Below are 27,374 nucleotides of genomic sequence, written 5' to 3'. Positions count from 1 at the left end.
AGATGGAATTAAGTAGGCATCTAGTACTACAGAAAGAGCAGGTATTCTGTGGGGGCCTTTGTAGAAATATGTGTATATTCATGAGATTAGTGTCATTTCTATATGTGCAGAGTAAGAGGTGTGTTCTTGTAAGTGCTGAGTGATGGGGAATAGTGTGAATGAGTGCAGGGTGAGTGGTGCAAGTGTAGGAAGAAAAATGTGCCATGTGAGTGTCGGTGAGCTGCATGAATGCAATGTAAGAAGAGGGCCCATGTGAGTGTCGGGAGAGAGTTGTGCGTGCAAAGTAAAAGGAGATAATGCAGGGTGGTTTGAACGGTGTAAATGCTGGGTGAGTGGTATGCCTGTGTGTGATGCATGGTGAGCAGAGTGAGTGAAGGGTGGTCTGTGAGAGTGACTGGTGAATACATGGTGCACGGTGTGTCCCTATTAGTTCTGGTAGACTATTGTTCCTCTGTGCAAGCAGGATGAACAGAGTGCCTGTATGAATGCAGGCTGAGACGTTTGTCTGTGTGAGTGCAGGTTGAGAGGAGTTGGTGCAGGCTGAGTGATGTGACTCCAGTGTGAGTGCAGTGCTTGTGTGCATGGTGTGAGTGCAGGGTGAGTGCTGTGCCCGTGTGAGTGATGGGTGAGCTGTGCAAGTAACACCAGTGCCTATGTGAGTGCACAGTGAGCGATGTGACAGTGTAAGAGTAGGCTGATAGGAGTGACTGCAGGGTGAGTGGTGTGTCATACGAGTTTGGGTGTGGGTCTTAGTGGGAGGAAGGAATGCATGGTGAGTGATGTGCTTGATTGAATGAGATTGCAGAGTGAGCAGTTAGAATGACAGGTGAGCAAAGTGTCACATGAGTGCAGGCTTTATAGTGTGCTTGTGTAAGTGCAGGTTGAAAGTGTGAGTGAATGGTGAGTGGTGTGAGTGCAGTGTGATCATTGTGAGTGCAGAGTGAGCGGTGTGCTCATTTGACCGCAGGGTAAGTGGAGGGAAAACTCATTGAGTTCATGGCAAGGAGCATAAGTGCAGTGGTCTGTGAGTGTAGGGTGAGTGGTGTGCTCGTGTGAGGGCAGGGTAAGAGGAGGATGAACAGTGTGAGTTCAGGGTAACAGTGTGAGTGCAGTGTGATCACTGCGAGTTTAGGGTGAGCGATGAAAGTGACAAGTGAGTGGAGTGTCATGTGTGTGCAGGGTGAGCGGTGTGCTCATTTGAGTTCAAGATAGGAGGAGGGTGAATTGCTTGAGTGCATGGTGAGCAGTGTGAGTGAAGTGTGATCACTGTGATCACTGTGAGTTCAGGGTGAACTTGAAAGTGAAGGGTGAGCAGTGGGAATGAGGAGGGGGTGGTCTGAATGCATGATGTATTCCTAGACACCTGGAGTAGCTTAGCATTGTATTGACGGCTGGCATAGTGTTTCAGATATACGTTAAACTATTTCTATTATGGCATTAATCAGGGATGGAGAGTGGAGGAAATAAAATAATGTGCTGATCCTGCAACAAACTTTCTGTCTCCCGAATAGGATTGCCAGGTGATCGAATTTATACTGGCCCCACTGGTATTTTGATGTCCCAACCAGTACAAAAATAAGCAAAATCACGTAAAGATGTCTTTCTTCGCACTTATGTGTGCATACTGCAAACAGCAAGTATAATAGCACTTTTAAATGTGATCTAGGGCTGCATTAATAATCCATAATAAATAATTAAGGGAAACTAAGACAAAAGAGTCATGTTACAAATAAATGCAGACTATTTTAATTACAGCCCTATTTAATGTCAAGGCGAGGCCTTTGCAGACTTTTTAAACAACAACAAATGGCCGTTATTTTTCTCTTGGAAAATTGCCATCCGTTCTTGTGAGTTGCCTTTTCCCAAAATGCATTCTCCTACTGTGGCAGTAAAAATGAAATACAAATGTAAGGAATAGGCAGAGTAGGGACCAAGTGGGTACTGGAGCCAGTGAAAAAACACAACGACTCTAACCAGTTCACATAGGCATGTAAAAGGCCTTTCAAAGACCTGTGAAACACTCAGGTGACTCCAGACACTGCCCAGCCAAGCCCACTGCAGTTCAAACTCTAGCAGCCTGGGCTTAGACACGTAACGGGGGTGAATCCCTTTTAGCCCTATGGGCGTTGCGTGCCTGTGTGCCAGGAAGGGCAACCTGGAACGCACAAGAGCAGGGGCCAAAGAAGATGGCCCGCGTTGTAAGTATATGAGGGAGTAAGCAGAGAGGCCTCCAGACTGAGTGGTAATGAAGAGACAGGAGGTGGAAGGGTCCCCGGGCAGTGCAGATCCGCAGGGATCTGAAGAAGGCAGAGGAAAGACCATCATGGGGGCATGATGGCTGAGAAGGGAATCTGCAGTTCATGGGTCGACTGGGTAGAACTTCAGGTACAAGCATCCCTAGTAAGTGGGACCAGGGTGTCCCACAAAGGGCGGCTGGCTCACAGCCAGCAGGGAAGGCAGAAGTGAACAGTGCGCCTTCACTTCAAGAAGGTTAACAATGCAATTGACAAACCCTTTGGACAATTGTTTTGCATGAACAGACTCACTAGGGGGTAACGGGCAGTTATCCAGGGGGGCTACAGTGAGGTCAGCGGTAAACGTGGTGCACAGGCAGAGCAGGGGACATTCAAGGGAAGGTATAGGGTCGATATGTGGCTGGGTGATGAGGACAAAGGGAAAAGATGCGTAGCATTGCGTGAAGAAGGTGGGATAAAAGAGGAGGGAGGAGAAGGCCAAAGTTCTTCTAAAGTGGCTGAGGTTGAGACTAGGAGTGAAAGGGGCCTGAGCTGCATTGGACAGGGAGATGGGTGGGAGAATGAGATGAACAAGGAAGATGGAAGGCAGGGGATGGTTATGTTATGTTAAAACAATTTATACCGCGCTCGGTCACCAAACGGTTTCATGGCGCTCATAACAAATACGGAGAGCAGGAACGGGTATTACTCGAAGGCTGACTGGAAGAGATACGTTTTCAGCATCAAACGAAAACAATCGTAGGAGGGGCAATGTCGGAAAGCAGACTGGAGGGAGTTCCAGGTCTTAGGGGCCAAAAAAGAAAAGCAAGAACCGCCGTGTTTTTTGCGTTTGATTTTGGGGATGACTAAGAGGTTGTGAGAAGAGGAACAGAGATCTCTGGAGGGGGCCATATCGCTTCAGACTCGAAGAAGTGAAAACAGGGGCCAGATCAGACAGAGCTTTGAATACAGTACAACCCAGTTTGAAGGTGCAGCGCTTAGCCACCGGGAGCCAATGCAGGCTCCGCAGTAGCGGCGAAACATGCTGGTGCTTAGGTTGATGGTAGACCAGGCGTGCTGCCTGATTTTGCAATAGCTGCAACCTGTGGAGATGGTATGCAGGAATTCCCGCATACAAAGTGTTGGCGTAGTCAATTCTCGACGTAACAAGGGCCATGATGACAAGAATAAGTGCATCTCTGGTAAGAAATCTACAGATTTTACGTATCCTGCGCAGATGGAAGAAGCAGGATGACGTAACAGCACTAATCTGGGGCCTCATAGATAGGTCACTGGAGATGACTACGCCAAAGCTCTTCACAGAATTGACAGGGCAGGGAGGGGGCCCTAGTGAGGGAGGGTAAAAGCTGTTGTTCCATGGGTTGGCTGCTCCACCCACGAGCATAAGCTCGGTCTTGATGGGGTTTAATTTGAGCTGGCTATGGTACATCCATTCCGATATCTCAAGCATGGTGAGTTGGAAACTGGTACGGGAGGAAAGGGAGGTGTCAATGGGAAAAATTAACTGCAAATCATCCGCGTAATTAAAGATAGTGGCTGCGGATTTGCGAAGGGAAACAATCAAGGGCTGCATGTACAAATTAAATAAAGGGGATAAAGCGGAGCCCTGTGGGACTCCGCAGGATAGGGAGGAATAAGAGGCGGAGAAAGTAGACAGGTGCACTGCCTGAAAACGCCTGTCCAAAAAGGATCTAACCCATTCAAGAGCTATACCCTGAATGCCGGCATTTTTGACACGGTCGATCAATATTGCATGATCGACCGTGTCAAAAGCCGCCGATAAGTCCAACAAGACAAGTGCTTGGGAGATTTTATTATCGGCGCCCTTTCTCAGGGTATCCATAACAGCCACGATGACCGCCTCGGTGGAATGGAGAGGGCGGAAACCGGCTTGCTGGGCCTCCAGAAAGGACGAGCTCTCAATAAAAGCGCTCAGGCAGCGAGTGACATATGTCTCCAAAATTTTCCCCAGATAGGGGAGAAGGGAGATGGGTCTATAATTGCTCAAGACCGTAGGGTCGGCATTGGTCTTTTTTAGGATCGGTATCACAACTGCCTGTTTGAAGGAGTCCGGGACCACCCCCGTCGCCAGCGAGTTATTAAGTAATGCCAGGGGAGGGTCGGGCAGGCCAAGAAGATTTCCCTAAGAACATGGGGAGGGCAGCAATCCTTGGGGGAGCCAGAGCTCACTTTATGCAGTAGTGAATAGAACTCCGTAAGGGAGAGGCAGTAAGGATTTCTGGGAGGTAAAGAAGGAGAAAAGAAGGATGAGGGCGGGGGGGATATTGTTCTTGATGGTGGTGATTTTGTCAATAAAAAAAGCATTGAGTGAATCACACAAAGACTGTGAAGATTGGGGTTGGGGAGTGACACGGTCTGGCAGAGAGAGCTTATTCACAATGGAGAAGATATCCTTTGCCTTGGAAGCAGACTCCGTGATTTTTTGGGAAAAATAAGTTGTTTTAGCCAATAAGATGGGGTTTTTATAGGCTTTCAGACGGTCCATAAACTTGACTTTTAGTTGGTCATAGTTACGCATCCAACGGCGCTCAGCCCGGCGTAGGGCCAATTTGTCCAGCATTAGCTGGTCCGTAAACCACCGCTGGGCGTCATGGGGGCGCCTAGTTTTTATAGTTTTCAAAGGGGCAACAGTATTACAGGCAGACAGCAGCCATTGTTCTAGAAGGGAGGCCTGGTGAGTCACCAGGGCGGAGGTCGGAGGGACTGTAGCGGCCAGTATAGAATGGAATGCCACCAGATTGGCTCTCTTCCAGTTCCGAGCAGTGAAATTGGCCGTAGGGGAAGGACGACTGGGGGTAGTCAAATTGAGGGAAAAAGAAATGAAACAGTGATCTGACCAAGAGCAAGGGGTCACTATAGGGGACGAAATTTCAAGATTGGCCGTCCACACTTGATCTAAAATGTGGCCTTTGCAGTGAGTGGGTATTGTAATGTTGGTGACAGTTCAGGCCTAATAAAAGATCAGAAAATTCCTCCGAGAGGTGACTTTCCCGGGGATCAGAGGGCCAGTAATTGAAGTCTCCAATAATCATAACCTTGGCATGGTTAATGATAAGTTGAGAGATAAAGTCACCAAACTGTTGAGGGAAGGAAGGCATAAGGCCGGGGGGTCTGTACACAAGGACAACAGTGAAAGAGGACCTGGGAGAAGTGAATTTAATAGTGAGACTTTCCGTTCTGGAGATCGCCACACAGGCTAAAGTAGTAAAAATATACTGGGAGCGGATGATGGCTGGCACCCCCCCCACCGGCTTGCCCCGCTGGTCGATCAGATTGCAGGATATAATAGCCGGCGGGGATGGCGGCGAGAATGTCAGGGACAGAGTCCTCAGTCAGCCAAGTCTCTGATAAGAGGAGGATATCCACAGCTCTATCATCTAGCAGCTGGAAAATTTCAAGCTGATGTTTCACCATTGACCGTGTATTGAGGTATATCACGGACAATGGAGTGGCCCCAAACGATGACGATTTGAGGCAAGAGGATATCGGCTCAGGACAGGGGATAGGAATCTCTGAGCTAACGGTACCCGGAGGAACAAAAATGCCACAATCCAGAGCAGTCTTTACGGCGTGGGCCTGTAAGGGGACTGTGCGGCAGAGCATTAAAAGGTCAGCGGAAGAATAGGTAATAAGTTGGGCAATATAACTGGCCCCAGGGCCCGGTCGGCCGCGGACGGGCGCAGACGGGCTTAACTTAGGTGCAACTTCGGCGCGAAGTTGGCGCGCCCGCTGCGCTTCCGCCAGGCTGCCATTATATACAACCCAGGGAGTGAGCCACTAGACCGCTAACCTGCAAGGTGGAGAGGCAGGGCGGAAGTGGTGCCAGGAACAGGAAGTGGCGCTCGGCTACACGACCCTCCGCACAAACGGCACAAAGCCGGGGCGAAACGGGGTCAAGAGCGATGGACAAACAGGTAAGAAAGTTTTTGCCCAGATCAGGTTCCCACAAAAGCAGTACACAGTACACAGTGCGAGTTTGCACAAACAAAATAAATTCCACACAGCTTTAAAATCAGCTTATTAAAATGCGCAGCGAGACTAGCACACACCCGCAGCCTAAACCGCCGCGTTTGTCAAGCGAGAGCTCCAGCTGTCACGCCTAAAATAGGGGAATTTCAGCAGCCACTAGACCGCTAACCTTCAAGGTGGAGAGGCAGGGCGGAAGTGGTGCCAGGAACAGGAAGTGGCGCTCGGCTACACGACCCTCCGCACAAACGGCACAGAGCCGGGGCGGAACGGGGTCAAGAGCGATGGACAAACAGGTAAAGTTTTTGCCCAGATCAGGTTCCCACAAAAGCAGTACACAGTACACAGTGCGAGTTTGCACAAACAAAATAAATTCCACAAAGCTTTAAAATCAGCTTATTAAAATGCGCAGCGAGACTAGCACACACCCGCAGCCTAAATCGCCGCGTTTGTCCTTGATGGAGGTGAACCCTGTGCAGGACAAAAGGGGCAGTAAGCACGAGCCCAAGGCAAAGGACAGGGAAGTAGCTGAGTTACCTGCGCAAGTTGTCAGCTGGGAGAACAAAAGAGAGGAAGCAAGATGGTGACAAAAGGCGAGGAGGTCACAGAGTAGAGGATAGCAGGTAGAAAAGGCTGAGAATGTGGAGCAGTGGGGGAGGGTGGAGCTCAGGAGGGGAATGGAACATGGCTGCATGGCTGAGCGTGTAAGCGAGTAAATAAGTATAAGAGAAGTGAGGGAGAGTGATGTGGAGCAGAGGTTTCAGTGAGTTCCAGAAAACACTTTGAGATCTGGGAAAGGTGTCTGCTAGACAAGAAGAGTGGGGAAGGAAAGACAGACAAAGAAGGTATGTGAGAGATGGGTGGGCCGGAGACAGGGACACAGGGGTAGCGACTGAATGAGATTAAGGGTTCACAAAGGTAGAATCACTGATAGGAAGTGACAAAGCCAATGCAACAGAGGCAAAGAGGAAGGTTGAGCAGATGAAGAGAAATCAAACAAGTTGCCGAATATGATGTAGTGAATCCATTGGGGGGTGGCTTCTTCTGAGAGCAAAGAAGAAAATCATGGGCATTGAGTACATTGACATTTTCAAACTCTTACTCCGAGAAACATAGTACAAAGAAGGGTCTAAGGAGGCGGAAATAGAGATTGCGAAGCAGCCTAATGCACAAATTAACATAGATGCATGAGCGACAGCATCCACGATTCATGCCAGCATTGTATGTGAAAGGACCGCTGGATCTGGATCCAGCATAGAATTATTCAGCTACATAGGTGCGGTGGGTATAGCTAGTATTTGCTTCAGTGGCTTTGCATGGTTAAGGTGCGACAAGGAATTTGCTCACAGTGGAGCTTGAAACCTGCCAAGGCTAGGGGAGTGTTAGACAATGAACTATGGCTACAATTCATGCTGCTGGCAAGGCCGCTGGGTACTGTACACGCATCTAGGGGGTTAGCATCACCAATTAAGCCGTTTTTAGGGTGTCTCACTCATTGGGTGGGAAGGTAAGTGGGGAGGGCAGGTGACGTCTGTAGCAGCTTGAACTTTAACAATCCAGCATGTTAAGGATTTTCTTGCAATTTCCACAAAACTGCCAGGCTTCTGGTGTACTGTACTGTTACAGTGGCCAAAGGCCACCACAATGTAGCTGGGGCAAAGAAGATGTGAAGGGGTAGAAGGAAAGGGAAGTTATGCCAATTGACATGCTGTGGTGCCATTAATGCCACAAGGATGTCCTCCTCATCGGCTGTCAGCTTAAAGGTTTCATGCCATACTTTACTCACCATATAGAGGAGTTGAGTGGAGGAGACAAATGTCACCCCATCAGGTACCTTTCTGAATGTCTATGCTTCATAAAAGCTGACAGCTCTATGTTTACTCTTGACCATAGGTAGCTAGCTGAAACCCATCCCATAAATTAAGTTGTAAACCCCAAGGATCTGCAGCTGTCTGCAGTTTAACCACAGCCCACCATGTCAAGCACCATTTCCACATCTAAGAACGGCAGTACTGCATCTCCGCCCCTCTAGCTAGCTATATCGATGATGTGAAATGGTTTGTCACATTGTCTCCAGTATTTTGTTCATGTTTAAAGGCAGCTTAATCTGTATGAATACATTATGGCACTGCACTGTCCAGTCCCAGTCTGCAGGTCAAGACCTCAGTAAAAATATTGATGCCCAGATTGAGGAGAGATGTGGGTTGGAAAGGGAAGCCCAAAGTAGATGTTTTTCTAGGCTTGAGACTATTACTTGGCATCTGTTCCATAGGTGAGAACTCACCCTGGTTCTTACTGAAACTATTAAACACTTCCTTCAGTAAAATGGATGATTCAGGGGCAGACGTCTTGTAGAAGGAGGATGGGAAGCAGTCCAGCACTGGAGCTTTAGCTTGTTTCAAGCTATTGACCTTTAAGAGTACCTCCAGAGAGTCTGCATCTATCTTGCGGAATTTGGGCAATGCTATAGAGTTCAGGTAGTCCTGTCTGGCTCACCCGAATGAACCCTTTCTGAACATAAAGGCTGATAAAAGGACTGAAAGCATTTCAGTTACCCTCATCTCAGACACATGGTAGACTCTCTTCTCATGCTACACCTCCTTTATATAAATAAAAGTCTGGCATGCACTGACGTTATTGGCTGATAACCTGAGCATTTCACATTCCCCTTTGTGGAACTTCATGCCCAGCCTTAGTTCTCTTAGTCTACACTATCTCCCTCTAGAAGTGTGGCTTTATATTGGTCTTCTAACTCCTGTAATTTATGGGTAAACGTAGGCAGTAAGGCCTATGTGATTGCTTTTAAGCAAGTAATCCCAAACAAATTCCCCCTTGCTGCTGCCTTCAATGCATTTCATGCCACTCTCTTCCCAACCTCCCCTGTATCGGTATTCCTTGATCTGGCACTTAACTGTATATACCACAACTGGGTCTTCCACCAAGGCATCATTCTGTTTCCATTGTTTCAGCCCTTCTTGATCAGGCCAGTTGAATGTCCCTGTTCTCATCCTGTGTCCAGAGTCTGATCACCCTGATCTACCTCATCAATTGAATCTTCCTTTGCATGTGTGAAGTCGACAACAGGATAGTGGAAGTAGTCAGTGCCCACTGGGTGCCTATGACACCAGGGGCTGTATTACAGAAGTTCCTTGGGGGCACAACAGGTGTTTGCGCCCGCTTTGCGTGCCACTGGGGCACTTTGGTATTACAGAAAGTCCTCAGACACTTGAGCGTCCCCTTCTGCAATACCAATAGTGGTGGCGCACATAAAACACCAGCGCTATCATTAGAGGGTGTTCCCTCATTTGCATGGGGCACATGTAAATGAAGGAATCTCTTTGCCTCTGTGCCACACTGTATTAGAGATGTGGGCACAAAGGCAACGATGATGTCAGGAGGTGCACTGTCAGTGCGCTCCCTGATGGTAGCCCTCTGGAGGGGGAAAAGTGGGAAAACAGAACTTCCAGACATTCTCTTGCAGGCGGGTGCAGTCACTCACCGCACCCACCTGCATGGCGATTTCTAATCCCCCTTGAAGTGCAGGCTGGTTGCCACCTGCACTGTGAAACCTGGAGCGGCATCAAAGCAGTAGCTCCATTTTTCACATGAATGTGCTGTCCTGGGAGCAGCACGAGTTCGCGGCTGCTCACGGGGTAGTGCATTCATCCTAATATGGCATGTTTTCCTTGTTTGCGCCGGGTGCACCTTTTAAAAGGTGCACATGATGCAAACAAGGAAAATGTGCTGTGTGTGTTACAGCCCCAGGTGTCAATCTGGCTCAGCTCTTCTAGCCACTGCTTGGCCTCCTTAGACATTGTTGTTATGCCAATCTCTCAGTCCAAGTTATCTTCCTGTATTATCATTAACAGAATAAAGTAAACTCCCCTCAACCCATAGAATGAGTGGTCCTGTGGCAAAATCTACTATCTCCTGAAATATCTGTTGCTATATGACCTTTTGACCCTAAATGGGAGTATACACAGATGACAACGATAAGTGGATGCCACTTAGCAGCCCATTGAGCAGCAACCAGCAGTGGTCCTACCCATCCTTTTTAATTCACACCTCAATGAAAGGGAGGTAAAGGACCATCAGCACTCCCACTGCTTCCACCTTCTTCGGGACAGAAGAAAATTATTGCTTGCCAAGATCTGAGTCTTTCTTGATCCATATTTAGGTGATAAAGCTGCTGGAGGAAACCTCTATATGGCTTTGTCTGCTTACATCCTGAAAAACACCCAGGTATTTGACAGGGCTAATAAGGCCCTAACATTCCATATGGTGAAGATGAAATGTCCTGTTGTGGCTGGTGCTTCCTGCTTCAGTGTCATGTCTGACATTGGCTCGCTGCTTCAGAGCTCATGCAGCAGGAGGTTAATACTAAACTGAAGCTGAAAGAAGTGGTGTGTCAGAAGCCGCTGAATTATGAGTTCTCTATTTTTGCACGGTTGACCACTCCCCCAAATAGGCTCTTTTTATTTCCATTCCAGCCTATCAAACCCAGCACCTATTTTAATGGAAAATGATACCCTTCTGCAAATGTGGACCAGTACGGTTTCTTGGCAGTGGGAAACTTTCTAAATTAGAACAGTTAGTTTCCCAAAACCTCAAACTCCCTAGTGTTGAGGTTTCCCTGTATAAGCTTACCATGGCGATATGACAGAAATCAATTTTCTGGAGTCGATCTATAAGCAGGTCTATATTATAGACCTAGATACTTTAACATCCAACCAGAAGAACAAAATGGAGATTTTGCTCGAGTACCACACTAGTTCTTAGTATGTATCTTAGTGCATACCTACAGGATTCTTGAATATACTATTCACCTCGTTACCCCCTTAGTATTTATCAGATCAAGAAGAACCCTTGTGTTCTGGAGAACATATGCAATTGTCTCAGAGTGCAAAGTGTCAGCTCATAGTACTGTCAACATAAACTTAATATGACACACCCTTTCCAGGAGACCGCTTCCACTACTTTCCATGGAACTCATTTCACAGCCTTGGGATAGAGTGCGGTGACATCAATAAGCAAACCTGTCCTGCTCCTGGATATTGAGTCACCAAAATGCCTCTGGCAGAAGTGGATATCCCATGATTGACGTCTCGTCCCATCCTTCGCACATCAACTTTCCTGTTTGCTACCGAGAACATGACCGTGGAAACTGTAGAAAGTAAATACAATTCAAGAAAGGTATACCGTTTGTCCCTGCCACTCACTTCATGACTCCTGAGACCAGAGGTAGGAAAAACAGTGTGTAATCAAGAGAGAGAGAGAGGACCAGAAAGCTAGTCCTTATCCCCTGGGTTATATATAATTTTAATCAAAAGGAGACTAGCTCGTGATTTAATAAAAAAGACTCAAGTATGTTTCGTCACGGGATGGGAACACCTGGTGAGTGTGTTCAGAAAGCCCTCACCCACCAACCTAGTTGGTGGCATGCTTCATCATCGGGCCCACCCAGTGACACCTAGCGTGTCCCGGGTGTGCTTCGACGCCTGATTACAGCGGAGCAGGTATGTTGCTGAGTGTGCAGTGAAGGGTGTTATGAAAGTGAGATTTAAAACGGCTAGGCGGGGGTCCCAGTACCCGAAGGTAAATTAGACTTTAATACCTGGGCCTCCGTCAGCGGTTAAAAATAAGGCTGTTGGACGTTAGAGGCGAGTTACGACCTCCATCATCCGGTGGGTCAACATGTTTCAGCCAGTGCCTTATAAATATGCTGGCTTTCTTCAGGACCTAAGTAAAAAGGTGAGTGCAGTTAAACTAGTGGAGTGTAGTTCAGACTATGTGTCTACACGCCCTAAGGTGTTTATCTATGTGTGAGAGGGGGATTCCCATCTCAAGAACACCTGTACACGTAACATATAAGGACAGAGACAAAACATACAATGAAAAAGAGAGTCATTCGGTTGTATTTTATTAGACATAACCGTTTGCCGTCACTACAGCGGTTGGGGTGTAGGCTATAGGAGGCTAGGGTGTAATGGTATTGGTGGTACCATTAGGTGAAAATCGCACATATAATACGGGAGTGAGGTGGCTAAAACACGAGTATCACACATGCAGTGCATATGTGTATAGTGGCGCAAGAGAGCATTCTTACACTAGTTTTAGCTAATTGGGACCTCAAGGTTGAGAGGTGGCAGGGGCTTGGCCCTATGGAAAATAAGAAGTTTGGACCACAGTGATTAGGAAGACCTGTAGGGAGGAAAAGCGCTTACCTATGGTAGTGGTGGTAGTCTCTCATACTCGCAGTACTGCCGGACAGAGCCTGCTCTGGACCTGTAGTGCCTCCTTCGCATACCGGTAAGTAATGGCCATCTGAGCTTGGTCTTAAGTACTGTGCTTAATTGAATAACCGGATGCACCTGCAGGCTGGAGGTAATGGTAGAAAGACTTGGAGAGCCGAGTCATGGTGCAAGAGAGCTCTCGCGCGCTATCTACGCAGGCGCAGTGCTCGCGTATGTCAACGCGCATGCGCGTGTAGTGTCTCTCTCGCGCATGCACGAAGGTTCCTTGACCGCTATGCAGCATGGTGTCATGCGCGGTCGAGTAGTGTTCCAATCGCGCGTGTGTGACACTGAGATCAGCAAACCGGGCTTGTTGTTGGTCAAGAGTTTACCAATTAATGTTTGTGCGTGCTATCAGTTCAGATATACGCGGACCGAGGGGGTGACTTGGTCAATTTGTGCCATTAATGGGAGGTGGCTAAGGCGCAAAGTGTGCTTACTGTGCAGGGTGAGACTATTAAGAGGGTGTATTACAGTGGGGGCTGTAAATACAACATACATGAGACAGAGCTGTGTAACTACGGCGTACATAGCGTGACCATAGTGCAAAGTCAGGGGTTCATCCATATCTCAAAGAACCTCAGAGCTAGGGGCTCTACCTCAGCGGAGCTATGGAGCAGGGGACAGGTAATGGACCAATAGATTCAGGGGGGCCGGGGTATACCTTGATTGGTTATTGATATGCCAAGGAGTTCCAGGGGATGGCATCATTAAGGCCCTGGCTCGCTGTCGAAAGGCGATATATCCAACGTTGTTCTTTATTCAATAACTTTTTGTCATTGTCCATTGTGCTTTCAGGGATTTGTTCAATGACCGTCCAGGTTAGGTCATTGGGAGTGTGACACTGTGTGATAAAGTGGTTGGTCAGTTTGCTGATATTTTTCTTGCATCTTATTGTGCTGCGGTGTTCTGTTATTCTGGTTTTGATCTTTCGTGTCGTCATTCCGACATAGCGTAGGCCACATGTGCAAGTTATTAGGTATATCAGGTTACGGGAGTTACAGTTGGTGTGACTCCTTTGGGTCCAGACCCTGTTAGGTTCCAAATCCAGGGTTTTGGTTGGCATGGTGAGGTGGCAAACACTGCAGTAGTTGCAGGGATAGTGCCCAGTGACCTTGGGAAGGCCCCATGCGTTCAAAACTGTGTTGATAGGCTGTTCCGGGGGTGGTCTTGGGCGGGTGTTGACCAGGCGGTCTTTTAAGTTGTTACATCTTTTGTATGCGAATCTCGGAGTGTCCCAGTTCCTCCGTCCGGAATTGATTATTCTCCAGTGTCTTCTGATAATCTTTGTCACCTCGTTGGACGCCGTGTTATAAGTGGTGACACAGGTGATTGGTTGATTTTCTTGGTTTTTGACGACAGTTTCCAATAGGGCGTCACGGTTCTGGTTTCTAGCTCTCTTTTGTGTTTTCTTAATGATGGCTTTGGGATAGCCTCGATGTTCCAGTTTGGTAGCCAAGTCGGTGGATTGTCTTTTGTAGTCCGAAATGTTGGTGCAGTTTCTTCGTATACGCAAAAACTGTCCGTAGGGCAGGTTTTCTCGGAGTGCAAGTGGGTGAAAGCTTGTGAATTCAAGCAGTGAGTTCCTTGCGGTTGGTTTGTAGTAGGTTGTTGTGGCCAGGGTTCCATCCTTGGCCGTGATGTCCAGGTCTAAGAAGGGTAGTTGGTTGTTGCTGGCCGCGCAGGTACATTTTAGGTATGGGTCCCTTTTGTTAAGCCAGGTCATGAATCTGTCCAAGTCGGTTTGTGTGCCCTGCCAGATCACCAGGATATCATCTATATACCTGCGCCAGGTCAGGATATGGTGGATGAAGGGGTTGGTCTCTGTTGCAATGTGGTGCTCCTCAAAATGGTGGACATATAGTCCCGCTATGCTTGGGGCGAAAACACTGCCCATAGACGTCCTATTTGTTTGTAGGTACAGTGTGCCCTCATATTCGAAATAATTTTCTTTGAGAGCTAGAGTTGCACATGCCATCACGAAGTCTCCAGGAGTATGGTGTGGCCAGGGGGCTGCCTCGAGGATGTCATGAAGTACAGATAGAGTGGCGTCCTGTGGGAGGCTGGTGTACAGACTCTCCACGTCCAATCCCACTAGTAACTGTGTTTGTGGGTTGAACTCCTTGTTGTTTATGACCTGTAAGAGGTGCTTAGTGTCTTTTATAAACGTTGGTGTTGCTTGCACCAGTGGGTTCAGGAAGAAATCACAGTAGCGTGACAGAGGTTCTAGTAACGAGTTGATACCCGATACGATGGGTCTGCCAGGGGGGGGGGGTTAATTCCCTTGTGTACTTTCGGTACTGTGTAGAAGTATGGGGTCTTAGTATGTTGTGGACATAAGTAATCCGCTTCTTGTTTGGAAATGTGTTCCGCATCTGCTGCCCTTCTGACTAGTCCATGAATTGTGGTCCGTAACTCTTCAGTTGGATCATGTGTCAATCTGCGATAATTCCTGGTGTCGCTCAGTAGTCTGCGACATTCCGTGTCGTAGTCTTGTTTGTCCTGTAAAACAATACCGCCCCCTTTGTCCGCCGGTTTGATGACAATCAAGGGGTTGTGTTGTAGGCGTTCTATTGTTTTCCTGTCTTCCCAGGATAGATTGTTGAAATTGTTGGATGGGTTGAGTCTCTCTACGTCATTATATACAGCCTGTTCAAATGTAGTGATTTCAGGTGGGATGGTAGAGGGAGGTGGTACAAATGTTGATTTGGGTCGGAGACCAGTGACATTGGGGTTATCATTGGTTTGTTCCATTTCATAAGTCGGTTTCTCAAAGAAGGATTTGAGTTTGAGTTTCCTAAAGAATTGGGCCAGTTCCACGTGCAGCTTGAATTTGTCAAGTCTGGTGGTGGGGACAAATGATAAGCCCTTTTCTAGCACTGACTGTTCTTTGAGTGTCAGAGGGATACTAGATAGGTTGAATACCAATGAAGGTGGGTCATTGGACCTCATTGTTTGCTGGGTCCTGGGGTTGCCTCTTTCGTCTTCTGGCGTGTGTTCGCGCTGACTGGGTTCTCCTCTCCGCCCCAGTGGACTTGTGGTTGTTGCAGGTTCATTCTTCTTCTGCCCCGAGCCCTCCGGCCCTGTCCTAAAAAAGGAATATGTGGTCCTTGGTTGCCTGGGAATAGTGGCATTGGTCCAGGGGGGTACATGGGTGGGAAACCGTAATAGGGGTTCTGTATATGGCCGAAGTTTGGTGGGAAACCGTGGAAATGCCCTTGCTGTCCACCTTGCCAATTATTCGGCCAACGTTGTCCTCGTCTCCCTCTTCCTCCCCGTTTGCTTGAGCCAGTGCTGGAGTCACTTGAGACAGAGCTGTCATCCCCTGAGGTGTTAGACATGCTGGTGTTCTTTGTCTGGGGGGTGTAATCATCTTCGGAGTATGGATATACTTTAGCATAGCTGAATTTCTTGAGGTCTTTATCAAATTTTTTAATTTTTGCCTGGGTCAGGTATTCCTTGTATTCATTTATGTCTTTATTCTGATCGTCTAATTTCTTTTTGTAGGCAGTTATAGTGGCCTTGAATTGGCTTTCAGTGGCTTGTATTTCTATTAGAAACGTCTCCGATAGTCGCTTGGCTGTCTTTATGATAAGGATCATCCAGTCCCTGGTGCAATGCCAGTCGATCTGGGCCCAGTCCTTCCTAAAGGTGGGGTCATTAAGGAAGATCCTGGGTGCGTTGGTTACTAGAAGTCCCCTAGGAGCCGTGTTAGTTCTGAGGTATTGGGTCAGGATTGTTCCATGGAGGATAGTGCGTATCCTGTTGCGCTTTTTCTCGGCAAGGCTCTCCCAATCGGTGGTCTGTGCGATAGTGCTTGCGATGTTGAAGTCTGCTTGGAACGATGGATCAGAGAGGATGTCTGCCACATCGTTTTCATCAAAGGTTAGACCATGGTTTTCTGCCATGGTGCTAGGATTGCTCTCACAGCTGCGCGCTGCCTATTAGAATGTGTAATCAAGAGAGAGAGAGAGGACCAGAAAGCTAGTCCTTATCCCCTGGGTTATATATAATTTTAATCAAAAGGAGACCCACGTGCACTCCGAGAAAACCTGCCCTACGGACAGTTTTTGCGTATACGAAGAAACTGCACCAACATTTCGGACTACAAAAGACAATCCACCGACTTGGCTACCTAACTGGAACATCGAGGCTATCCCAAAGCCATCATTAAGAAAACACAAAAGAGAGCTAGAAACCAGAACCGTGACGCCCTATTGGAAACTGTCGTCAAAAACCAAGAAAATCAACCAATCACCTGTGTCACCACTTATAACACGGCGTCCAACGAGGTGACAAAGATTATCAGAAGACACTGGAGAATAATCAATTCCGGACAGAGGAACTGGGACACTCCGAGATTCGCATACAAAAGATGTAACAACTTAAAAGACCGCCTGGTCAACACCCGCCCAAGACCACCCCCGGAACAGCCTATCAACACAGTTTTGAACGCATGGGGCCTTCCCAAGGTCACTGGGCACTATCCCTGCAACGACTGCAGTGTTTGCCACCTCACCATGCCAACCAAAACCCTGGATTTGGAACCTAACAGGGTCTGGACCCAAAGGAGTCACACCAACTGTAACTCCCGTAACCTGATATACCTAATAACTTGCACATGTGGCCTACGCTATGTCGGAATGACGACACGAAAGATCAAAACCAGAATAACAGAACACCGCAGCACAATAAGATGCAAGAAAAATATCAGCAAACTGACCAACCACTTTATCACACAGTGTCACACTCCCAATGACCTAACCTGGACGGTCATTGAACAAATCCCTGAAAGCACAATGGACAATGACAAAAAGTTATTGAATAAAGAACAACGTTGGATATATCGCCTTTCGACAGCGAGCCAGGGCCTTAATGATGCCATCCCCTGGAACTCCTTGGCATATCAATAATCAATCAAGGTATACCCCGGCCCCCCTGAATCTATTGGTCCATTACCTGTCCCCTGCTCCATAGCTCCGCTGAAGTAGAGCCCCTAGCTCTGAGGTTCTTTGAGATATGGATGAACCCCTGACTTTGCACTATGGTCACGCTATGTACGCCGTAGTTACACAGCTCTGTCTCATGTATGTTGTATTTACAGCCCCCTCTGTAATACACCCTCTTAATAGCCTCACCCTGCACAGTAAGCACACTTTGCGCCTTAGCCACCTCCCATTAATGGCACAAATTGACCAAGTCACCCCCTCGGTCCGCGTATATCTGAACTGATAGCACGCACAAACATTAATTGTTAAACTCTTGACCAACAACAAGCCCGGTTTGCTGATCTCAGTGTCACACACGCGCGATTGGAACACTACTCGACCGCGCATGACACCATGCTGCATAGCGGTCAAGGAACCTTCGCGCATGCGCGAGAGAGACACTACACGCGCATGCGCGTTGACATACGCGAGCACTGCGCCTGCGTAGATAGCGCGCGAGAGCTCTCTCTTGCACCATGACTCGGCTCTCCGAGTCTTTCTACCATTACCTCCAGCCGGCAGGTGCATCCGGTTATTCAATTAAGCACAGTACTTAAGACCAAGCTCAGATGGCCATTACTTACCGGTATGCGAAGGAGGCACTACAGGTCCAGAGCAGGCTCTGTCCAGCAGTACTGTGAGTATGAGAGACTACCACCACTACCATAGGTAAGCGCTTTTCCTCCCTACAGGTCTTCCTAATCACTGTGGTCCAAACTTCTTATTTTCCATAGGGCCAAGCCCCTGCCACCTCTCAACCTTGAGGTCCCAATTAGCTAAAACTAGTGTAAGAATGCTCTCTTGCGCCGCTATACACATATGCACTGCATGTGTGATACTCGTGTTTTAGCCACCTCACTCCCGTATTATATGTGCGATTTTCACCTAATGGTACCACCAATACCATTACACCCTAGCCTCCTATAGCCTACACCCCAACCGCTGTAGTGACGGCAAACGGTTATGTCTAATAAAATACAAACGAATGTCTCTCTTTTTCATTGTATGTTTTGTCTCTGTCCTTATATGTTACGTGTACAGGTGTTCTTGAGATGGGAATCCCCCTCTCACACATAGATAAACACCTTAGGGCGTGTAGACACATAGTCTGAACTACACTCCACTAGTTTAACTGCACTCACCTTTTTACTTAGGTCCTGAAGAAAGCCAGCATATTTATACGGCACTGGCTGAAACATGTTGACCCACCGGATGATGGAGGTCGTAACTCGCCTCTAACGTCCAACAGCCTTATTTTTAACCGCTGACGGAGGCCCAGGTATTAAAGTCTAATTTACCTTCGGGTACTGGGACCCCCGCCTAGCCGTTTTAAATCTCACTTTCATAACACCCTTCACTGCACACTCAGCAACATACCTGCTCCGCTGTAATCAGGCGTCGAAGCACACCCGGGACACGCTAGGTGTCACTGGGTGGGCCCGATGATGAAGCATGCCACCAACTAGGTTGGTGGGTGAGGGCTTTCTGAACACACTCACCAGGTGTTCCCATCCCGTGACGAAACATACTTGAGTCTTTTTTATTAAATCACGAGCTAGTCTCCTTTTGATTAAAATTATAGTAGGAAAAACAGTGCCATAGATGCTGGAGCTCAAGCTGGGGATGGGAGGATAGAGTGTGGTGCAGTGCTAGCCCCGGCTGCCCTTGTCATCCATGTTGCTGCTTCGATGCATGTTACTACCGATGCATCATAGGCCTTGCCAACCTTCACTAAAGTAACATCAGACAATTGTGTTTCTTCTAAAGTGCCGCATGAATGGATAATTGTCAATTTTAAAACTAATAAGTATGTTCACGTGGGATACTATCTCATAATTAACAGCTCAAGACATCTTGAACTTGTGTTGCGACAGGTTGCGATGCGGTTTGAGCTCCACAGTATTGCAACTTCTCGGTGCTTATTTACTCACTTGATTTCTTACTTCCAGGCTGATCCGTCGGAGAGATATTCTGCCGCTTCAGAGAGCGGGAGCAGCACGGACGGTCACCCTGAGATCCCAGAAGTGAAAGACGGTAAATAACTTGGCATGCTTGCTAATGAGATGATCCAGACTGAGCAACAGCTCTGTATGAATGAGTTGGCTTGGGCTCCAAACTGAGGTCTTCCCTTTCAGAAATGTTTGAGTCATGTTGGTTGGGTTGCATGAAGAAGATTGCTCTGTTGCTTACTGCTATATTATATCTAAATGTACCGCCGCCCTGTCCACTGTTCCCCAGCTGAGCCATCCTTTCAGCGGCAATCAACTATATAAAAATCGTGTAATCTCCCAGAAAGTCTCTAAACGGGCTGCAATGTCAGAGGAACTCAGCCATTGGCCTCTTTGTCCCACCATATTTAGTGAGACAGAAAACCAGAAACAGTAGCAGGATGTGTGACCTTTGTTCTAAGTTTCTTCTCCATAGAACAAGAGAATTTCGCATAATTATGAACATCTGAGGTAAATATTAATTAATGTCTCTGCTACAGGTGGCAAGAATTAAGCATTGTATGATTAATGCTGTTTTTCCCATAACAGTTAAAGATAAGTAAACCCGTTAGGTCTGACTGTTAGGTGATATACCTGTTGTTTTTTTTTTTATCACAGTGAGTTATACTCAGTAGCGGTCGGGGGTGGGAGTAGCTGCTGGGCGGTGATGCAGTGCACGCAATGAAATTCGTTTTATTTAATTATGTGTTTACTTACCTGTAATCCTCCATAATCCATAGATCACACCCCCCACCCTGCTCCTCCCCCTCCCCAAGTCACCGCCCGGCAGCTACTCCCACCACCGACCGCTACTGGTTATACTACCAAGTACTCTGTTTGGCCCGAGCTCAGTTTATGTGGGACAGCCGCTCCTCCAGGCAGGGAGGGTTCTTGAAGGGGCATGTGAGCAGTGTGTGCAGTAACCACCTGAGCAGATAAACAGTAGGTGTTTCCTGTAGTGTCCAGGAGCATCTAAGACCACTTGTAGTTTCTTTTGAAGAGAGTAAGAGAAGCAGCAAATCTCTTGTCATTGTTGCGAAGGTTTTTTTGGTGGTGGGGCAATACTTCTCTTATGAAATGTCAGTAATTAACTATTATGATATTGTCAAATTAGCAGCTAATCTGTTTTGCATTATTTGTGAACTTCTGGGCGAGCAGTTCATCTTGAATGTTTTGGCAGTGAATGTTGATTGAATTAGACACAAATATGTCTTATGTTGGAGAAACAATCACTATAGGATTCGCAATTAATCCCTACACTGTTAACAAAGAAGCAGTACGATTTTATGTGTGAATCTCAGTGGCATAGGGATTACGCCATGCATTGCCAAGGAATCTTTGAGTTGCAGTGGTTATTGCTAGAATTGCCAGTAAACCTCAATGGTGATAGCAGTGAATCTCTGTTGGGTTATCATTGACCCCTCGAAGCATTAGCACCGAAGATATGTTGGTTGTCTGTCCTCTAGATCTGGTCACTTAATGCCTTGTGATCAGTTTTCCTTGTCAGGACGTGCTGGTATCGCACAATTGACTAGAAGAATCGGCATTGCCAGCATCACTGACATGCATTTATGACTTGAGTCAATATATGATGTTGTATTCATGTTTTTGTAAAACCAATAAAATATATTCAAACAAAAAATCACTGACATGCATACAATTTCCACTTTTCTTATTTCCTATCAGCCAAGAAGAAGTGTTCCACGGGCCTGAAGCTGAGCAACCTGATGAACCTAGGCCGGAAGAAATCCTCCACCACCGACAGTCCAGAGCGCTCTTTCGAAACCGCCAGTAAGAATGCAACCTTGCAACATTTATTTGGGAGAGTCTCATGCCTGAGCATGTGGCGGAGGGTAGGGAAATACAGTGGGAAGTAGTTAGAACGTTTGTTAATTCACAAACATTTAGCCATGCACTCTCCATATTTTTCTAGGCCCTAAACCAAAAAATGTAAACTTCAGACCATTACACCGTCTTGGTTTTCATTTATCTCGATTCACCACCATTAGTGTGAGATTCCATTGGCTGATCTGGTAACCATAATAACAAAGCCCTTGATTGTGTCTGGTTGCAGCTTATCTGAATGTGCTGATCAACACCCAGTGGAAGTCCCGTTGGTGCTGTATAAAGAACGGAAGGCTGAATTTTTACCAAGACAAGAATCACAGCAAGGTCGTCTGTCAACCGGTGGACCTGACTGGCTGCGACATCATCCCGGAACCCAGCCCGGATCATCTCTACTCTTTCCGGATACTACAGCAGGGAGAAGAGCTGGTGACACTGGAGGTAGCCTGACATATGAGACTCGTGTATTGATCGCCTGCGCCTCGAGGCACTTGAACTGCAAACACTAGGTACACCAGCTCCCTTTCTCACACGACATACCCACGCTCGTGGTAATAAGGATCAGGGGTGGAAGTTTGTCATTGTTCATATCTGCGGAAGCCACGTTCAGATGTTGAATGCTTCGGCACCTCTACTATCAAGTGAAAATGTAACAAAAGGCCCAACAGTCCCATAGTTAAATATAGGATGCTCAAAACACCAAGCTTGGAGAAAGTCCATTGATTTGGCTTCTGTATAGTGAAAAGATGTATGCCACTCTTTACTGGCACAGATAGCAGAGGTAAAACAACAGCAGGTGTGCACGCTTACCTAACACACACAACCGGTGCAGCACAGGCAGAACGAATGCAAACTTTTCTACATCCCCCAACACACACATACGAAAAAGATACGACTTGTACAGAAGCAGTGAATAGGCCCTTGCACACAATGTCAGTTACAACATGGCAACAGCAGTCCACGCTTCCATCACACAGAGTGACAGTGCAAGTGCACCTAGTGCAAACCAGCCTTGCCTTGACAGGGACGCTTTGGGAGAAGTCCAGGAAATGTTGAAGGACACAAACATTCAGAGCACATTGAATGACCACATAGGGTGGACAGTGGTAAGCTGGTGGGATATGGCTATGCGGTCCAACGTTGACATCCATTGCCTGCAGGCTGCACTATATGTGGTGCTTTCTCTATTATATGATGCTGTTCAGTGAGAAGTCACCTCGCCTCCATGGTTCCTTGGATCCTTTGGGTCTCCAAGCAAGGAGTTTGAATTCATCAATACATGTTGCACAAATATGCCATCCCTTTAAAATCCTAACTTGTACAGATATTCCACGTCTTTATTAATCCAACCAAAACATTAATTCATCCAAAACTATAACATATCCTTGCTTTACTATCACTACATTCCATAAATATTATATGTTTAAATCTCTTATTGATTGAGATGAACTAAGCATCATGTGTTTTAATTTAAATTGTTATATTATATTTTTTGTAGTAAAAAAGATTAACTTGTCCTCCAAAAACCTCTTGTAAAGGAATACACAACTATGGTCATCGGACAACTACATTAAAAAAAATAGTAGTGACCTATATTAACAGTGTAGAATTGGCATGGTAGATGTAGACAGTAGATGTAAATTGCAAACCAGAATGTCCATTCAGACTGCCCGAAGCATAGACTGCCTCTCCATGGTCAGGCGGATTAAAGTTCAGGGGCCGAAGAGAACTTGAAAGAAGGAGAGATGAGTCTAAGTAAAAGTAAGGCTCTGTGCCATCCTGTCAGAGTCAGGAATCTGAAAGGGAACACTGGGGTAGAGCACCCTGACCGAAGGCATGGAATTGGCACTGCATGGACCCTTACGACTACAAAGGGAATCGGATTACCAGACTGTTGCTCCTCTACCTCTTGCTGAGAGCGGCCTTCTCAGCTAACGCGTATATATATATGAGTCTGCCGCACTCCCTAAATATTGAAAGTATCCTAGAGATCTCATGTAGTCCCAACTCAAGACTTGCAGTCTTGCATTTATAATGAAGTAAGCAAAACAGCAACTACCAGAATGCAAAGAATAAGAACTGTCCTGGATGGCTTGAGTGCTCTGCTCTTCACCAACCATCTCGTAGATGAAGGCAGGTCACGGAGTTCTTCTGGAATGTTGCATTTCACATTCGAAATGTGCACACTGCGCCAGCCTACATAGCATACTATTAGTATTTGTCAGTGGACAGCCCGCTTCGAGTGTCCAGTGTTTTCACTCGGTTCGTTTTCCAGTTCACCATTCATCTCCCCTGAGCTTTGGGTGCATGGCTGGTACCCAGCTGAATTTCCCCCTCTTCAACCATCCTCTTTTCTTGGAATACAGATCAAACCAGGAAAGAAGGGTACCCCCCCCCCCCCCCTCAGAACAGTGCCCACTTTAATGTTGTTGTTAGAAAGGTTTGACTTAAGTAAAAAGATTACAATTCTGATTGATGATGTGTTTATTGTTGATAATCTTTCTCTTTGCATCACAGGCTAAGTCATCGGAGGAGATGGGTCACTGGCTGGGTCTACTCCTGTCCGAGTCAGGATCCAAAGCGGATCCTGAAGAATTTACATATGATTATGTAGATGCTGAACGGGTTTCCTGCATAATCCATGCCGCAAAGCATTCTTTCTAGTAAGTGTGGCAGTGACAGTATCTGTAACCCTGCTTCCTTTCGTTCTGTCTTCAAGACATGCCCTCTGCATCTTTAGAACTGGGACTTGCTAAGTGAGGGATTAGTGACACTTCTTATGAGTAACGTCTTCTTTGCAGGAAACTTTTCCTCTAGAGTAAATTAGTTAAGTTGTAGCTCATATGATATTTCATATCATATCTAATTATTCTGCATGCTTGATTCATAAAAACCACCGATCAACTCTGTCCAGGTAGTTAAACCCATTATGTTGTGGGTAGGGGATCAGTAAGCTCAGGAGAAGCACTTCACTAGGTGCGGTTCAGTTCTTGGTCCATGTAGTTTCCACTTATGGATAGTTGTTTTCATGGGTCTATTCTAATCATCTTTGTCGGATCTGTGCTGGGGAGTGAGTTGTCATTTCTGGTCTCTCTTCTTTCTGTTTGGTCCCTAATGTCGCGCTTCAGTCAAGGATCAGAGTTTATGCTGCAGCTGATCCTTGCTTCTATCGAATTTCCATTCCGATGCCACATTATTTGATGGTGATACTTAACTGCAATAATAAGGAAATATAGAAAATTGATTGCACCTACAAATATGTTATAAAAATGATGACTTCATGAACTTAAATGTCACTTAATGTTTGATACATGTATCTTTCACATCCTAAATTGGATCTAGAATGATTGAATGTGGTTGTCATTAATTATATTTCAAGACAAGTATGGAAGCACAGCTGTTAACCTCAGGATGTTGTTGATAATAATGTCCAGTTATGAGTTATCCAACACATTTTGGGAAACTCATCAGCAATAATGATCCTCAAATTCAATTTAATGTGAACATGTTGTTTTGAGTAACTACAGGACCAAGTAGTGCTTCTGTGATGGCCGAAGGCCTCAGTGTACCTTCAAGACATGAACTAATTCTTCCAGATTTAAAACTGATTCATAACACCTTTCCTGTATGAGGTCATTCCTTTTTTTTAAAAAAAAATCTTTATTGTTCAGTTCATAGCATATAACAGTTATAGATCATACATCTAAATCAATACAGTAGGAATATTACACAGTTACACATAATAAAACCAAAGCATGAATATCATTGAAACAACAAAAACAAGAAAAAGAAGGGAGATTGATGATAATCATAAACAGCAAAATTTCAAATCGCCATCACCATATGTTGTAGTATAGGCTGCCAGATTTTAATCCCTAGTTGTTTCTTCCTCAGAGATTTTATGAAATATAAACTAAATTCAAGATTAAACACATTATAAAACTTAGCACACCACATTTCATATGATGGCGCCTCAGGTTGCAACCACATAGAGGCGACACATAATCAGGCAACAGCCATAGCCATGAATATAAAATACCAAAAGGGGTAGCAAATCTGCGTGGGTTCAATGTCCTCATCCACGCCTACTAACATAATCTATCTAGAAATAGAAACATCAACCCCCGTAGTTTGCGATAGAAATTCTGAGATGTCACCTAAAAATTGTTTTAAAGCTATACAATCCAAAAATATTTGTACATATATGTACAATATCTGCTTTCTCCACCAGGCACCTAAAGCATATCCTGTCATGATATCCTGTCATGAAGCCCACCCAACTTCATCATTTCGACAGGTGTGTAATACAGGTTAAACAAAGTTTTATAATGTTGGGTGCGTAGGTTTGCCGCCAATATGACTTTACTTGTCATATCCATTGATTGTTGCACATATGAGCCAGTATCACCAAATCTATCCCTTCACTTTGCTTCATGCATCTCAATATCATCCCGCTGAGTCGCCAGCAATATATCATACAATGTCCCAATCTTGGCTCTTTTGATCAAGGCCTCTAGTAAATCGTTGGTTATTATGTACAAGTGTCTACAATGTTTACTAATAAAGTCGCGAATTTGCAAATATTTAATCAAACCATTTTTGGATATTTTGTATTGTTCGACTAAGTCTGAAAAGGTAACAATTACCCCAGCACTGTAAATATCCCCTATGCGTCGTAACCCATTGTCCCCCCAAGGAGCCATCTTTGTATCCCAAAATACCACAGGAAATATTTCCGTGGAATTAAAAGGCGTATAATAGCCAACCCGGTTTATAGATACCATTTTGCGTAGCCACTTCCACGCCTTATATGCAGCAGAAACAGTTTTAAATCACGTTCTTTTAAAATAGCTAGGTTCATAGAACTTGAGCAGAGCCTCGCTTGCCTGGGTCCCCAACAACATCTGATATATGTTAGGAACTTCAAATGGGCTTGCTTCAACCCCTGTCACCATATACTGCATATTCTGCAAAAGACAAACTAGATAGTAAAAAGCTAAATTCGGCACCCACCACATGTTAATGGTAGCGTCATATATTTTGAAGTACGCCGAGTTTTCTTCCAGCCCCATATAAATTTGTCTGCAACAGACTACAGCTGCGTTAATTGTACTCGTGTCGACTCAAGCGGTACCGTCCGGAAATAGTACATTGCCCTGGGGAGTATACACATCTTTAAGACATTACATCGTCCAACCACTGATAAGTGGAGACACTCAACCTTTTCCAATTGACTTCTTGCTGAAACTAAAATATCTGCCCAGTTCACTTCAACTATCTCTTGAAGTGACATCCTGATCTTTATCCCCAAATACTTTGCTTCTGGTGTAACACTTACCTTACCGGGACAAAGTCCCTCGGTGCAAACAACCTGGGTTTTAGAAACATTTCACTTATATCCCGCAACGGCCCCAAACTGCTGAGTCTGGTTCTCAATCTCCCTTACTGCTGATTCAGGGTCAGATGTTACTACCGCTATATCATCAGCGTAAGCCAGAACACGTACTTGATGCTGGCTCACTACCATTGACTGTATACCATTGGTGGTCTCCAATATTTACAACAATAGGTTAATATAAATGGCAAAAAGTAAGGGCGAACAGGAGCATCCTTGCCGGGTGCCCCTAGTTATATATACAAAAGATCACTGTCCCCATTGTACAAATTTTAGCCCGTGGGCCTTTATACATAGTCTGTGGTGCTAACAAAAATTGGGGATTAAACGCCATCTTTCGCATTGTAGCCCACAAAAACGACAACGATACACGGTCAAATGCATTTTCAGCATCTAAAAAAATTATACCTATATGCTTTTGCAGTGTAGTAGCATAATCTAGCAATGCAATAACCCTGTGTAAATGATTAACCATGCTCCTGCCAGGCAGAAAAAAACATGCTGATGGTGAGATACCAATGGTGATATAACTTGTACTAACCGAGTTTCAAGCATTTTAGAATACACCTTGCCATCAGTATGTATTAATGATATGGGTCTATACGACCCCGGGAGCCTAGGGG

The 27,374-nt window shown here is 46.0% G+C and overlaps 1 protein-coding gene across 1 annotated transcript in view; it reads left to right on the top strand.

Moving 5' to 3' along the window:
- Positions 1-27,374, top strand: part of AFAP1L2 (actin filament associated protein 1 like 2) — a 523,453-nt gene that overhangs the window by 434,686 nt on the left and 61,393 nt on the right. The window contains exons 9-12 of the mRNA XM_078643868.1: positions 19,473-19,557; positions 21,198-21,302; positions 21,586-21,797; positions 23,874-24,019. Coding sequence (XP_078499994.1) covers positions 19,473-19,557; positions 21,198-21,302; positions 21,586-21,797; positions 23,874-24,019 — 548 coding nt within the window. The remainder of the gene's footprint in view (positions 1-19,472; positions 19,558-21,197; positions 21,303-21,585; positions 21,798-23,873; positions 24,020-27,374) is intronic.

The sequence above is a fragment of the Lissotriton helveticus genome, chromosome 5_1 (genome assembly GCF_964261635.1).
Source record: "Lissotriton helveticus chromosome 5_1, aLisHel1.1, whole genome shotgun sequence".
Taxonomy (NCBI): Eukaryota; Metazoa; Chordata; class Amphibia; order Caudata; family Salamandridae; genus Lissotriton; species Lissotriton helveticus.
This window is presented reverse-complemented; position numbering and strand designations above follow the sequence as displayed.